We start from the raw sequence: 16,031 nt of genomic DNA, 5'->3' as shown, positions 1-16,031 counted from the left end.
TTAAACTCATCACTATTTTGATTGTCGTAATAGCCACTAGTAATTAACACCAGTATTAAAGTATTTATAGAACTTTTAAAGGACTTTTTGTAGCAAGAAAGATTTTTTTCTTCAGTGCATTTTTGTGTAACCGTTGTGTACATTCTTTATAACCTGTCTGTAACCATTACCAAGTTGGGAAGGAGAAGTAGGAAGGAAAGTCCATTGCTGGGTTTCTATAGGTGAAAATAGATCTGACTATCCAAATATTCTGCAGTGAGATTACTGAGTTCTTACCAATGAGAAGAAAATGAATGTACTCTGGAGACAATGATGCTGTTGATATTAAGAATCTACCCATTACTTGATTTATTTTATACAGTGATATGTGATATGGTAGTTGTTATGACTGTCCTAATTTCATATCTCACTTGCTGAAATATCCCCATTTCTCTAGTTTAAGGATCTCTAAACTTGTTCTCACAAGGGTCACATAGAAAATATTTTGTGTTTTGAGGGGCATAAGTTCTCTGTTGCAACTGCTCAACTGTAGTGCAAAAACAGCCATAGACAATATGTAAATAAGTGGGCATGGTGGGGTTCTAATAAACTTTGTTTATGAGAACAGTTAGCTGACCCCTAATCTAGTTGATAGACTTATTTATTTCCATTATGAAATAGTAGTACAAGAGCCCTCTATTGCACATAATTTCTTCCATAGTGTTTCTAGAAATCAAGGCACCCAAACCACATTTCTTTTTATAATGATAAAAATTAAAATAATTAAACGATCTATACATTTTTTTTCTTTTTTAAAATTTGTTATATCCTATTGTTAGGGCAAGCTGACCTCCTTATTGTTTTTCAAACAATCCAATCACAGTCTTGCCTGCCTTTGTACTTGCTAATGCTGTATCTGGAACATGACTCTACCTCTTCTCTAGATTTATGTTCAGATGCCGCTTTCTCAATGAAATCTTCCTTCATCACCCTATGTACATAGCAGCCCAGCTCCACACACATATCTGCTCCCTACCTGGCTTTACCTCACTTCAACCCTCTGTTTGTACCCCCAGGCACTTAGTACCATCTACCATACTATATATTTTTAATTTAGTTATTCATTTTCTGTCCCTATATTCTTGACTATTAGTTATGAGGACTGAGTCTTGTCTCTTTTCATCACTGCTTTATCCCTAGTGATTAAAATAGTTCCTGGACATAATAGTCAACAAAATTCTTTAAAAAGTGAATGAATGAATGAATGAATGTAAGGCCTATGTGTACAATTAATCAAAGCTTTGATATTTTCAAAATAAGTAATTACACATTTAAATTTTAGGAGCAGAAAACAGTCCTGTCTTCAAAGCATGCAGTACCTGAAGCAATAGAAGACTTTCTCTGCAATTTCCTGATCAAAATGGGAATGACCAGAACTCTTGATTGCTTTCAGTCTGAATGGTAAACAATTAAGTAAATAGTTGTCTAGAAATACTAACATTATTTAACATGTGTACTTTTAATCATCTTAAAAGACTTTGAGTGACTCGGCTTATGTAAAATGAATGAACTGGATAGAAACTTTTCCCATCACCACCACTGAAACCATAACACACATACACACACAATCAGGATATCAATTTCAAAGAAATTTTTAATAAATATCTTTTCTAAATATACAAATTTAGGTGATTTTCAAGAATCAATAAAATGGAATGTCTCCTGTAGTTATATAATATGAAGCTATTTGATAAAATATTTTAAAAATGTCTTTTGAATAATTATAAGGGTATAATTTCCTGTATTAAGACATCCTACTAACAGTACTACTTTGCTTGTTTTACTTAGAGTGTAATGACCTGCTTTACTCACACAACTAATTTTTTTTCTACAAATATCCCTTCATTTAGAAGTAAATGGAATTACATTGTCAAACGATACCTTTTTCTTGTTATAATTGAAAATTTAATAACTTATTGGTTATGAAAATCAGCAGGCATACTGTCTTTATTCCTTTACTGTAGTGGTAATGTCACCAGGCACGTTTTCAGAGTCCTAACATTTGTTAACAAAATATTATTAAATAATTGGATAATAAAATGTTTGATTTTTAAAAGCCATTGATATTATAGAAAGAAGGAATAATATGATATATAAAGTTGTTTATAGTGTTTTGGAGTTCAATCCTAATTTTAAACATAGGTGCGATTTGTAATTTCTACTAATCCAACTTTGATTTAATTTTTATATTCTGCTTTTTTTCATTCTCATCTACAGAGACCATGCACATAGAAGAAATCAGTTTCATTATTTTAAATTGCATGTCTAATGTTAACAAATTTAACTAGGAGAACCTTTTTTTTTTTTTGCGATATGCCCGCCTCTCACTGTTATGGCCTCTCACTGTTGTGGCCTCTCCCGTTGCGGAGCACAGGCTCCGGATGTGCAGGCTCAGCGGCCATGGCTCACAGGCCCAGCCGCTCCGCGGCATGTGAGATCCTCCCGGACCGGGGCACGAACCCGTGCCCCCTGCATCGGCAGGTGGACTCTCAACCACTGCGCCACCAGGGAAGCCCTGGAGAACCATTTTTGATTAATACGGTTTAGGAAAAAGAACAAGTTTGATGGTAGAAAAATAATACTCTTCCTATTAAATCTGGAAGTTGTGTGAATAATTTTTATAAAAATGTCCCTAAGAAATAATTACAAATGTATTAGAAAATACATTTTTATAAAAGTAGGTAGTTGGTTAATTTGCAGTACTAATGAAAGATTAATGTGGTTCAGTTTCCTTTTTTTCTTCTAGAGATATGTGTTAGGACATGTAGTGCTTACATGTTTGGCCAGTCCAAAGTACGAAATGATTCCCTTAGAGAAATCTGGAACCAAATATGCTCTTAATTAGGTGCTTGTTGCCATATTATCCTTTTAGATTTAGCAATTTGAATTGAGATGAAATTTCAGAAAAGTACAATAGTATTAAGATTTATAGAACCCCTAAGTAAGCATTCCATTTAGCATAATATTATAATCATAATGTAAAATTTGTATAAATAACTCTTCATTATATGAGCTTAGTAATACTGTGGTTCAAATTATTTTATTCTTATCCCTAGCAGCCAGTTTGTAATGAGATTACAAATTATTTGTAATGAGATTATACTGTATTGGATATTTTTATTTCAAATGAAACATTTTTTACTTTGATCAGAAACCTTTACTTATTATGCATAGTGAGACTGTAGGAATATTATATATATTATTTTTATAATTTCTTATTATAGAGAAAAACACTTGTAATATATCATTGCTGTAAATTGATTTAATTTTACAAAAGGGGGTGAAGCAAGGTTTCTCTATTGTTGGTTTGTAAAAAAAAAACCAAAACAACCCACAAAAAACAAACAAAAACTCCAAAACCCAAAAAACCTGGGCAGTAAAATTTGACTTATGTTCTTTCATTCCTCAAACAGTAATTGCAGTAAATCCATTGAATCTGGGGTCAGCAAACTAAGGCTCTGGGGCCAAATCTAACATGCCTCCTGTTTTGGTAAATAAAATTTTATTGGAACACAGCCATGACCTATCTTTTAGGTATTGTCTATTTGTCTCTGGTTGCTTTCACACTATTACATTTAATGGCAATGTTAATTAGTCACAGCAGAGACCATATGGCCCAGAAACCTTTTTTTTTTTCTCCAAATTCTAAATATTTATTTTCTGACCGTTAACACACACAGAAAAGATTATACATATTCATAATATTCTATGAACCACAAAAAGTCTGCACTGTGGGTTTAGTCAATGATATTTTTATGACCCTTTAGAAGTGCTCTGTGGACAATTATAATTTCTCTGGGGGCAAAATTAAAGAAAGGGTTAAAATGGAGAAATTATGGTAGTGCATTTTATATACCCTTACTGAGCATACGTCAACCATCTCCTTTCCTCCACTGGATTGTTTTGCTGGCTTTTAACAAGGTCCGGACTCACACGAAATGTACATTCTTGCTCTTTGCCTTTTCCTCTTTTTATCTGTAACTCACTCCAACTCTTCTTCCCTTTACAGCCAAATGTTTTGCAAACAGGCTCTTTATTTTCTTTCTTTCTTTACTCTTTTACATCCTTGGTTCTCTCCAGTTTGGCTTCTGTTCCTACCATTCTGCTGAAGGTTGGATGGTAGTAAAAATGCCATCAAATGTAATAGTGCAATTATTTATAATACTTAATTGCTATTTTAATTTTTTCTTAATTTTAGAAGAAATTATAAATTAGTATATTCCTTTAATTTTCACAAAAGTGTAAATATCGCTGCTTTTAGCCAGTAAAATTTGGCGTAATACATAATTACTCAAATGTGGGTAGTGCAGTTAAAACTTTTACCACATATTAATTTATTTATGTAGCATTTATTTTAGTGGCCTTCATATCACTTTTTTTCTTCTTGAAATAATTTCTTTTTTTTTTTGCGGTATGTGGGCCTCTCACTGTTGTGGCCTCTCCCGTTGTGGAGCACAGGCTCCAGACACGCAGGCTCAATGGCCATGGCTCACGGGCCCAGTCACTCCGCGGCATGTGGGATCTTCCCAGACTGGGGCACGAACCCGTGTCCTCTGCATTGGCAGGCGGACTCTCAACCATTGCGCCACCAGGGAAGCCCGAAATAATTTCTTTAGTGATTTTTTTTTTGTGCATTAAATAAAGCAAGTTGCTGAAAACCAATTTTATGGTCAGAATAACTTTATGGTACAATACTTAAGTCAATCCTTATGTCTTCTCTTTTGAGATAAGTATAAACCACATTCCAAATATTCATAGAAAAGTGATTTTATGCTTAAATGGTTATCTATTTGTTGTTTTGTAAGTTGTGGCAAATATCATTTAATATTGATTCAATTATCTTAAACTTTTGGATATTTTACAGGGGTTTTCTTGCTATTTTTTGCTATCAGATAAGATATATATATATAACACAAAACATATGACTACTAATGTGTAATATATTAATAAAGTTAAGATTTAAAATATGAAAATGCTGAAAATTAAACATTTTTAAACTAATATTTAGCTCATCTATAGCAAACTTTGTAGGGATTTCTTTGTTAATAACTATATTACTTGAAATGTTTTTCTATGCTCTGTTTTTTATTTAACTTTATTAATTGTTACATATAATGATTAAAATTGTACTTATTTACAGATTTACAAATGATTTTCTGATGTTCCTTCTTATTTCACTGAGAAAATGGAAGTTCCACAACTCTTGTTTCCTCTCTACCAACCTGCCACCTCTGTTGTCAGCATTCTCCCTCTCTCCTGTCACAGCGGCTGAGCCATATACACTGTCAGCTGAGGCCAGCTCTCCTCTGCTGGATCCCAGCTCCTCTCACCTACTCAAGCACATGACTCCTGCAATTGTTCCCTCTCTTTCCTGCACTGTAAACTTTTTCCTTCTCTGCTGAATCACTCACGTAAGCATAGAGATGTACAATAATATGTCATATATTAAAAAATAGAAGAAAACAAAACACCCTGGACTCCACTTTCTCTTCTAGGTTCATCTTGATTTCCTGGGCTCTGCTTTATAGCTTATCTCCTTGAAAGAGTTTGTTGCTACTTCCTCATTTCCTACTCTCTCATTCCTACTCTAGTTCCACTTTCATCTACATGACTCTACTGAAACTTTTTTCAGTGATTTCACATTGCCAAATTCAGTGATCGATCCTCAGTACTCCTTCTATTCATTCTCCTTGCATCATTTGTCACTGTTACCCATTTCTTATTTCTTGCAACACTTTCTTCACTTGGTCCCTGACCAAAGCACTCTTCTATTCTTTCACTACTTCACTGCCCCCTCTCTTTCTTAGTCTCTATTTGGTAGTATTTCCTTCTCTTCCCAATCTTGAAACAGTCCTAGGTCTTCCTTACTTCTCTCTTTACATTCACTTCCTAACTGGCCTCATCCAATCTTGTGACTTGAAAGTGTATCTATTTACTGATCATTCCCAGATTTAAACTGCATGTCCTAACTTTTTCCCTGAACTCTGGACATGTACTTATAATGCTCATTTTCACTTAATTGCCCAGCAGACGTATTGCATTTAACATGGATAGAAACAGTTCCATGATTTCTCTAAGCACCCAATTCCTACTGCATTTGTCCCCACTTCACTAAATGTCTGTCTGTTTCTCAGCCAAAATCCTTGGAGTCATCCTTGGCTTTTCTTTTTTAACCAACACCTGACATCTGATCTGTAGGAGAATCCTGTTGGCTCCATCTTTACAGCATGTCCAGAAGATACCCATTCCTCACAATCTTTACTGTTACCAACTTTGTCTAAGCCACCAATCTTTCTCTCCTGAACTATTGCAGCAGCCTCCTAACTAGACTCTCTGGTTCTACTCTTGCTTCTCTAGAGTCAGTTTCTTCAAACAGATGCCAGACTAATCCTTTTAAAACAGAAATCTGATCAGCATCACTTGTCTCTTAAAACATTCCGATGGCTTCTGATTCAGAGTAAAATCCCATTCCTCTCTTTGGCTCCCTGCTGTCTTCCTGACTTATCTCTCACCCTTCTCTTTCCTGCTCACTTAGTTGGCTCCATTTCCAAATACTACAGATGTACTGGCTTTTTGCTTTGTATTGTATTTGTCAAACGCCTCCTTGTCTCAGGGCCTTTACATTTACTTTTCTATCAGCCAAGAATGCTCCTCTCCCACATATCCACATGGCTTAGTCTCTCATTTCCTTCAGTTCCCTGCTCAAATATCACTTTGTCAGTTATACTTTCTCTGGCCACCTTATATAAAATATCACAAACACCCCCCATCATTCTCTTCTTCAGTCTCTCTGTTTCTCTTATCTTGCTTTATTTTACTTCATAGAATATATCACCATCCACACTAGAATGGAAATTCCATTAGATAGGTAGGGACTTGGACATTTTGGTTAATTTCACCAGTGTCTGGACTAGTGCCTGGAGCATAGGAGATGTTCAGTTATATTTTATGCACCATGATGATATTAGTACTTAGCAATTCATTAATATTTTATTTTAAAAATCTTATGAATATTGACATTTTAAATTTAAAAAGTTATATTGCAACTTATCACTATAAACATTCCCCAAGACTTAACTTTTTGGGCTTCCCTGGTGACGCAGTGGTTAAGAATCTGCCTGCCAATGCAGGAGACATGGGTTCGAGCCCTGGTCCAGGAAGACCCCACATGCCGTGGAGCAGCTAACCCTGAGCGCCGCAACTGCTGAAGCCCACGTGCCTAAAACCCGTGTTCCGCAACAAGAGCAGCAAGAGGAGCTACCACAATGAGAAGCCTGCACACCGCCATGAAAAGTAGCCCCCACTTGTTGCAACTGGAGAAAGCCCATGTGCAGCAGCGAAGACCCGATGCAGCCAAAAATAAATAAAATTTAAAAATGATTTAACTTTTTGAAATGTACATAAATTAAGCCAATGTAGTAGAAAGAAACAATATAAAGTCTTTTGTTTGATTTTATCCTAGGTATGAGTTAATACAGAAGGGAGTAACTGAACTTAGAGGTGGTGGGCATGTTCCAGATGTCTACACCCAGAATATGCTTTTAGAAAATGAGAACAAAATTTTGAAGAAAGACTTGAAGCACTGTAAACAAGCAGCTGAGTATGTTATTTTTTAATGACTTTTTTTTTTTATTTTGGACTAAATAAAAGTAAGGCATTGAATTAGCTAATAGGTGGATGGTGGTTAATGCAACAGCGCTTTAACTCTGGAGAAATGAATTATATGTCAGTTCTAGTTGGAAAGAATATGAAAGGCTTCACCAGCAAATTAATTGAACAGATGAGCAGACCACTCACAACTGTAATTCACCAACAAGAGTGGAATGCAGGGGGTTGTGCAGGAGGTTGTTAATTTGTTATGTAACATTCGCTTCCTTATGTATTTTGAAAGTCTTATCATGGCTTGTGGAAATCTTCCCCTATGAGAGTAAGCTGATTTCTGAAATAATAATAAAATTATAGAAAGCTAGAGGAAGGAAGGAGCTAGTGTATTGTTAGTAGAGCAAGTTCAGTATTTGAAAGTTGCCCAAAGAAAGCTGTTATTTTATAATTTCATAGCATGAATTTATGCACAGAAGAGAAACATAACAGAAACCAAATATCTCTGCATGTTTCTTTCTTTCTAAATTAATGAAAGACATGCAATTTTTGGCAAACAAATTTAGATAAATGGACAGTGTTATTCTGGCAAAGACAAATATGTGAATGTGTTGACTTGGGGTGAACATACTCACCTAAGACAGTGTTAAATGAAAAATCAATGCTTAGATATGGAGTAGACAGTTTATGCTTTGTTCATTAATTTTTATTAAACATTTGAATAGGGGCTTTCTCTGTTAAAGAATCATATTAAAACAAAAATTAGATAAACAGAACTACCATAAAGGAACATAATATTTCTAAGATCTTTGTAAAAAACTTTAATGTAAAGAAATGAGACTGTATTGCCAGGTGAAGGAAACATTTAAAATAAGCTTCTGCTTTTGAATGGTGGTGGTAAATAAATAATAATTTGTACGATTGTTTATTCAGTTACTATGTGCACTTACAGAAATGTATTTTGCAAGTTATACAACTTTCATATTATCTATGGATGTACTATTTGGGATTTTACATTTTAGGCGGAAGTGTATGATGATCCACAGAATGATAGTACTAGAATCAGCATCCTCTCTATCCTCAGTTCCATTTCTCAGAATTGGTTTGCACTCTTGGCCCTGACACTCACTGTGATTTTGTATAGACACCTAATGGATGCACTGGGAATTTGACACAGCAAATTTTTCAGAGTGCTGCCTGGCATACTGTTTCAGTTCCTGATCTCCTTTGAATTATTGCTTGAGTTTGCTAATTTCTTTTGAATAGGTAGAGCCTCTTTCTGCAATGAGTTTTGCTCCAGTGCTATGAAATTATCATTTTTATTACTGGTTGTTTATTGAATATTATATTTAATAACTATAATCAAAACCATATAAACTGTTGCCCATGCAAATTATTAGCTTAATGTTAAAAGAAACCATAATTCAAACAGATATCACTCAAATGAAATCTGTCTCTTGTTCATGTTTACTAAAATATCAGATTACTAAATGTTTTTAAAATTTACTGTATTTACTAAAATATAGTTTTAGTTTCAATGGGCTTATGGTAGCTCTCAAATCTATCTTACTTGATATAATTAAACTTATACAAATTAGAAAAGGAAAATATTTATTTAGTTTAATCTACCTGACATGGAAAATTTGAAGGAAAGCTGCTTGACCCTTAGTAAATGCCTAATATTTATATCATTGAATGAATATTAAGCAAATTGTGCTTCACAGCCCCTTTTGATGAAGGATGTCCCTGTGGCTTAATTTTGTTGGATACATTCCCAGAAAATGGAGACTGAAATTTTGTAAAGAATTCCCAAAACTACCTCTGTCATGCTACAAGTTTGCCCCAAATTGTAAGTTTCATCACACAGGTTTTTCAATTTGACTTTTGAGGTTATTTTCCCAGTAGGAATTAGTGATAAACATGGGATTCCCTTTAAGGAATTTACATAAAGTTTTCTTTTTTAGGATTAAGGCTGTTTCTTAAAGCAAGATAAATGTAGATGTCAAATACTTTTATAATAATAATTAATATTTAATACATAAAAAGAATCAGGTTACAGATGTATTATATATAATCTTAATTAAACTGGTAGCATTTAGTGATGAATCTAGAAAAATCAGTGAAATCATATAGCTGTAAGCTTATTATTTATATAGGGAAGATTTGCCATGGAAAGAGTACTGAACTTAACGTTCAAATACCTAGCTTCCAATATTCTGCTACTTATTCACTCAGTTCCCTTATTGTTATACTGGGAATAATTATGCATAATATTATTAACTCCTAGGGAGTGATGTGATAACTAAATAAGACAATCTATATTAAAGAGCTGTGTAGGGCTTCCCTGGTGGCGCAGTGCTTGAGAGTCCGCGTGCCGATGCAGGGGGCACGGGTTTGTGCCCCGGTCCGGGAAGATCCCACATGCCGCGGAGTGGCTAGGCTCGTGAGCCATGGCCGCTGAGCCTGCGCGTCCGGAGCCTGTGTTCCGCAACGGGAGAGGCCACAGCAGTGAGAGGCCCGCGTACCGCAAAAAAAAAAAAAAAAAAAAAAAAGAAAAAAAAAAGCTGTGTAAATCACAAAGTGCTGTGAAAATGTCAGCTATTATTATCAATATCTCTAAAGGCTGTCATCCCTAGATTATCATATCATTATTTTTGAAATTCAGCAATGATGAAGCATGAGGAAGAGATGAAAAGGGAAAATATTTCACTATAAAATATCTGAATTGCTATAATTAAAAAAGAAATTGTCTTTTTCTCTGCTGTAAGCAATGCCAATTTTATTTTTTTTTATTTTTTATTTTTTATTTTTTTTGTGGTATGCGGGCCTCTCACTGTTGTGGCCTCTCCCGTTGCGGAGCACAGGCTCCGGATGCGCAGGCTCAGCAGCCATGGCTCACGGGCCCAGCCGCTCCGCGGCATATGGGATCCTCCCAGACCGGGGCACGAACCCGTATCCCCTGCATCGGCAGGCGGACTCTCAACCACTGCGCCACCAGGGAGGCCCAGCAATGCCAATTTTAGAACAGAGGTTTCCCTATATTTGCTGCAAATGTAGATTATCTTCTAAAATATAAAATTTAGTGTATGGTATATCTGTATGTTTCGTGATGGGTGTTAGCCAGACTTATTGTGATTATTTTGCAATATATACAAACATACATCCAATCAGTATGTTGTACACCTGAAACTGATATAATGTTACATGTCAATTAAATCTTGATTAAAAAAAGGTTGGGAAAAAACTGCTTGGAAAATTTCTTTATGGATGTTTTTAAGGGAAAAACAGCATTATTAAAAAGATTTATAGTTACATTAAATATATTATTGGGTGGGCCAAAAAGTTCGTTCAGAACATCTTATGGCAAAACCTGAGTGAAGTTTTTGACCAACCCAATACATACTAGATACTGGAGAGGAATGATAAAAGTAGTAGTTTGACATTCTTTCTTGGAGGACTAGAATGTAACTGTACTTGTATATTGAAATATAGACCAATTGTTATTTTAACCAAAAATATTTAACTTTTTAACTTTTTAATTCTAAACAAATACCAAGCATATAGAAAGTAAACAAAATAAAATAATGAACTTCTTGGGCCTGTCACACAGTTTCAACACTTATCAACTTTCTGCCATTCTTATTTCATTTCTATCTCCACCCACACCCTACCCCACATCCTGTTTATTATATTATTATTTTTTTAATTTTATTTTTTTGCGGTACACGGGCCTCTCACTGTTGTGGTCTCTCCCATTGCGGAGCACAGGCCCCAGACGCGCAGGCTCAGCGGCCATGGCTCACGGGCCTAGCCACTCTGCGGCATGTGGGATCTTCCCGGACCAGGGCATGAACCCGTGTCCCCTGCATCGGCAGGCGGACTCTCAACCACTGTGCCACCGGGGAAGCCCCTATTATATTATTATTATTTTTTTTGCGGTACGCGGGCCTCTCACTGTTGTGGCCTCTCCCGTTGCGGAGCACAGGCTCCGGACATGCAGGCTCAGCGGCCATGGCTCACGGGCCCCGCCGCTCCGCGGCATGTGGGATGTGGGATCTTCCCAGACCAGGACATGATCCCGTGTTCCCTGCATCGGCAGGCAGACTGTCAACCACTGCGCCACCAGGGAAGCCCTGAACTTTGTAAATTTAACTTGGAGTTACTGATGGATTTTAAGAAAGGAACTGATGTGATGGCATACACTTTAGAAATGGGGATGGGTTAGAAATTGTTAATATTGGAGGCAAAGAGACATAATAGAAGCCCTTATATTATTTTTTACAGTTCTTTTTTTGTGTTATAATTTACATAACTTGAAATGTACAAGTCTTAGCTACATAATTTTGACAAACAGACGAAGTCTTGTAACCTCCATACTCATGTTACTATAGAACATTTCTATCTATCCAGGAATTTCTTTTGTGTCCCTTCTCAGTCATTCCCTCCCCTGGCAATCACTGTTCTGATTTTATTTTCCACCTTAGGTTAGCTTTGCCAGTTTGAGAACTTCATAAATGGAATCACAGAATATTCATTTCTTTGTGTTTGACATCTTCCACTCAGCTAAAATCTGTAAAGTTTATATGTGATTTTTGCATTTATCAATAATTTGTTCCCTTTTATTGCTAAGTAGTACTCTATTGTGTAGTGTATACCACAATTTGTTTACCCTTTTTCTATTGAGTTGTTTCCAACTGTGGTTATTATGAGTGATACTGCTATGAACATTTGTGTACAAGTCTTTTTGTGAGGATGTGCTTTCTTTCTTTTGGATAAAAACTTAGGAATGGAATTTATGAAGGGTAGATGTATAAGAAACTGCTAGTCCATTTTCTAACATTCAAGTTGAGTCATTTTACAATCTCAAGAGCAATATATGAGAGTTCCAATTGCTCCATATTGTCACCATCACTGAGTTTTGTTAGTCTTTTAAATTTCAGCCATTTTAGTGGTTGTATGGTAGCAGCCTCTTGTAGTTTTGATGTACATTTTCCTGATAACTAATGATATTGTGAACATTTTGTGTGTGTGTGTGTGCTTATTGGCCATTCATTGATCCTGTTTTCTGTTTAAATCTTTTGCCTGTTTTTGGTTGAATTATTTGTCTTATTTTTGAGTTGTAAGAGTTCTTTATATATTCTGGTTACAAATCCTTTGTCAGAATATTGTGAATATTTTCTTCCAGGTTATGGCTTGATTCTTCAATTTCCTAATGGTGTCTTTGGGTGAGCAGAAGTTTTAAATTTTGAGGAAGTCTAATGTATCTTTTTTACAATATTGCTTTTGATATTTTGGCTAAGATACCATTGCCTACTCCCAGGTCACAGAAATATTCTGTTTTCTTCTAAAACTTTACAGATTTAGAATTTGTATTTCAGCCTGTGGTCTATCTTTAATTTTTGTATACTGTGTGAGGTAGGAGCTAGAGGTTAATTTTCTTTCCTATAGGAATAGTCAGTTGTTCCAGCACCATTCTTAAAAAGATTTTTCATCCTTCATTGAATTTCTTTGGCATTTTTGTTGAAAATCAATTGACCCTGTAATTGTGGGTCTATTTCTATACTCTATTCTGTTCCATTAACCTATTTGTTTATCCTTATACTAATACCACACTCTTGATTACCGTAAGTTTAATTAAGTCCTTAAAGTGGATAGAGTTAGTCTTCCAGCTTTGTTTTTCTTTTTTAAAGACAGTTTGACTATCCTAGATCCTTTGCATTTTCATACAAATTTAAGAATCACTTTGTCTATTTCTATAGAAAGACAGGGGTGGGATTAGAATTAAGATTGAGTTGAATCTATAACAATTTGGGAAGAATGTGTGTTTGTGTGTGTGTGTGTGTGTGTGTGTGTGTGTACATATATTTATACATACATACTTTTTTGGGGGGGAAGGATTGATATATTTATAAGTTTTAGTCTTCTATTTGTATGGTATCTCTTTCCAGTTATTAGGTTATCTTTAATTTAATGCTGTATATTTGTGAAGGACCTCGAAATTTGTGCCCTTTACATCTAATTTTCTAATGTATACATTTTTGTTACATTGTGAACTCCATATAATAGGGACTTGTCTTGTGCTCAGTATATCCTCAGGGCCTGTAGCTGTGCCTGGCAAATAGGAGGGACTTATGTGAATGTGTGCTATTAACATTTTGGCTTTTTAAAAAGCTTCTGACAAAGTTCAACACCCATTTATGATAAAAGCTCCTCAGAAAGTGGACTTAGAGGGAACCTACTTCAGCATAATAAAGGCCATATATGACAAACCTACAGCTAACATCATACACAATGGTGAAAAGCTGAAAGCATTTCCTCTAAGATCAGAAACAAGACAAGGATGCCCACTCTCACCACTTTTATTCAACATAGTTTTGGAAGTCCTAGCCATGGCTGTTGGAGAAGAAAAAGAAATAAAAGGAATCCAAATTGGAAAAAAAGAAGTAAACTGTTACTGTTTGCAGATGACATGATACTATACATAGAAAATCCTAAAGATGCTACCAGAAAACTACTAAGGCTCATCAAAGAATTTGGTAAAGTTGCAGGATACAAAATTAATACAGAGAAATATGTTTTTTAAAATACTTTTTATTTTATATTGGAGTATAGTTGATTAACAATGTTGATAGTTTCAGGCTTACAGCAAAGTAATTCAGTTATACATATACATGTATCTGTTCTTTTCCAAATTCTTTTCCCATTTAGGTTGTTACATAATATTGAGCAGGGTTCCCTATGTTATGCAGTAGGTCCTTGTTGGTTATACATTTTAAATATAGCAGTGTGTACATTATTTTTTAATACACAGAAATCTCTTGCATTTCTATACACTAACAATGAAAGATCAGAAAGAGAGATTAAGGAAACAATCCCATTTACCATCGCATCAAAAGAATAAAATTCTGAGGAATAAACTTACCTAAGTAGGCAAAAGACCTCTACGCAGAAAACTATAAGATACTGATGAAAGAAATCAAAGATACCTCAAATAGTTGGAGAAATATACCATGTTCTTGGATTGGAAGAATCAATATTGTGAAAATGATTGTACTACCCAAAGCAATCTACAGATTCAATGCAACCCCTACCAAATTACCAAGAGTAATTTTCACAGATTTAGAATGAAATTTTTTACACTTTGACCAAAAGACTCCAGAGATTGAAAGCAATCTTGAGAAAGAAAAATGGAGCTGGAGGAATCAGGATCTTGGACTTCAGACTATACTGCAAATCTACAGTAATCAAAACAGTATAGTACTGGCACAGAAACAGAATTATAGATCAATGGAACAGAATAGAAAGTTCAGAGATAAACCTATGCACATATGGCCACCTAATCTATGACTAAGGGGGCGAGAACATACAATGGAGAAAAGACAGTCTCTTCCATAAGTGCTGCTGGGAAAATTGGACAACTACCTGTAAAAGAATGAAATTAGAACACTCCCTAACACCATAAACAAAAATAAACTCAAAATGGATTAAAGACCTAAATGTAAGGCCGGATACTATAAAACTCTTAGAGGAAAGTATGGGCAGAACACTCTTTGACATAAATCACAGCAAGATCTTCTTTGACCCACCTCCTAGAGTAATGAAAATAAAAACAAAAATGAACAAATGGGACCTAATGAAACTTTAGCTTTTTCCAGCAAAGGAAACCGTAAACACATTGAAAAGACAACCTCAGAATGGGAGAAAATACTTGCAAACAAAGCAACTGACCAGGGATTAATCTCCAAAATATACAAGCAGCTTGTGAAGCTCAATATAAAAAAAAAAAAACCAACCCAATGAAAAAATGGGCAGAAGACCTAAATAGACATTTCTCCAAAGATCACATACAGATGGCCAACGAACACATGAAAAAATGCTCAACATTACTAATTATTAGAGAAATGCAAATCAACACTACAATGAGTATCACTCCACACCAGTCAGAATAGCCATCATAAAAAAAATCTAGAAACAATAAATGCTGGAGAGGGTGTGGAGAAAAGGGAATACTCCTACACTGTTGGTGGGAATGTAAATTGGTACAGCCACTATGAGAAGAGTATGGAGGTTCCTTAAAAAACTAAAAATAGAGCTACCATATGACCCAGCAATCCCACTGCTAGGCATATATCAGGAGAAAACTGTAATTAGAAAGGATGCATGCACACTGATGTTGTGGCACTATTTACAATAGCCAGGACATGGAAGCAACCTAAATGTCCATTGACAGAGGAATGGGTAAAGAAGATGTAGTACATATATACAATGGGATATTACTCAGCCATAAAAAGGAGTGAAATAGTCTCATTTTCAGAGACACGGATGGACCTAGCAACTGTCATACAGAGTGAAGTAAGTCAGAAAGAGAAAAACAAATATAATATTGCTTATAT

At 35.2% G+C, this 16,031-nt stretch overlaps 1 protein-coding gene across 2 annotated transcripts in view; it reads left to right on the top strand.

Annotated features, from left to right (window-relative positions):
- The window catches only part of SPAG16 (sperm associated antigen 16), a gene marked incomplete at both ends in the record, with an annotated part of 879,991 nt that overhangs the window by 28,010 nt on the left and 835,950 nt on the right, over window positions 1-16,031 (top strand). For both annotated transcript variants that reach the window (XM_079709890.1, XM_079709889.1), the window contains 2 exons: window positions 1,322-1,440; window positions 7,502-7,639. In XM_079709890.1, coding sequence (XP_079566016.1) covers window positions 1,322-1,440; window positions 7,502-7,639 — 257 coding nt within the window. The remainder of the gene's footprint in view (window positions 1-1,321; window positions 1,441-7,501; window positions 7,640-16,031) is intronic.

Source organism: Hyperoodon ampullatus (assembly GCF_949752795.1).
Source record: "Hyperoodon ampullatus genome assembly, chromosome: 8".
In the NCBI taxonomy this organism is placed as follows: Eukaryota; Metazoa; Chordata; class Mammalia; order Artiodactyla; family Ziphiidae; genus Hyperoodon; species Hyperoodon ampullatus.
This window is presented reverse-complemented; position numbering and strand designations above follow the sequence as displayed.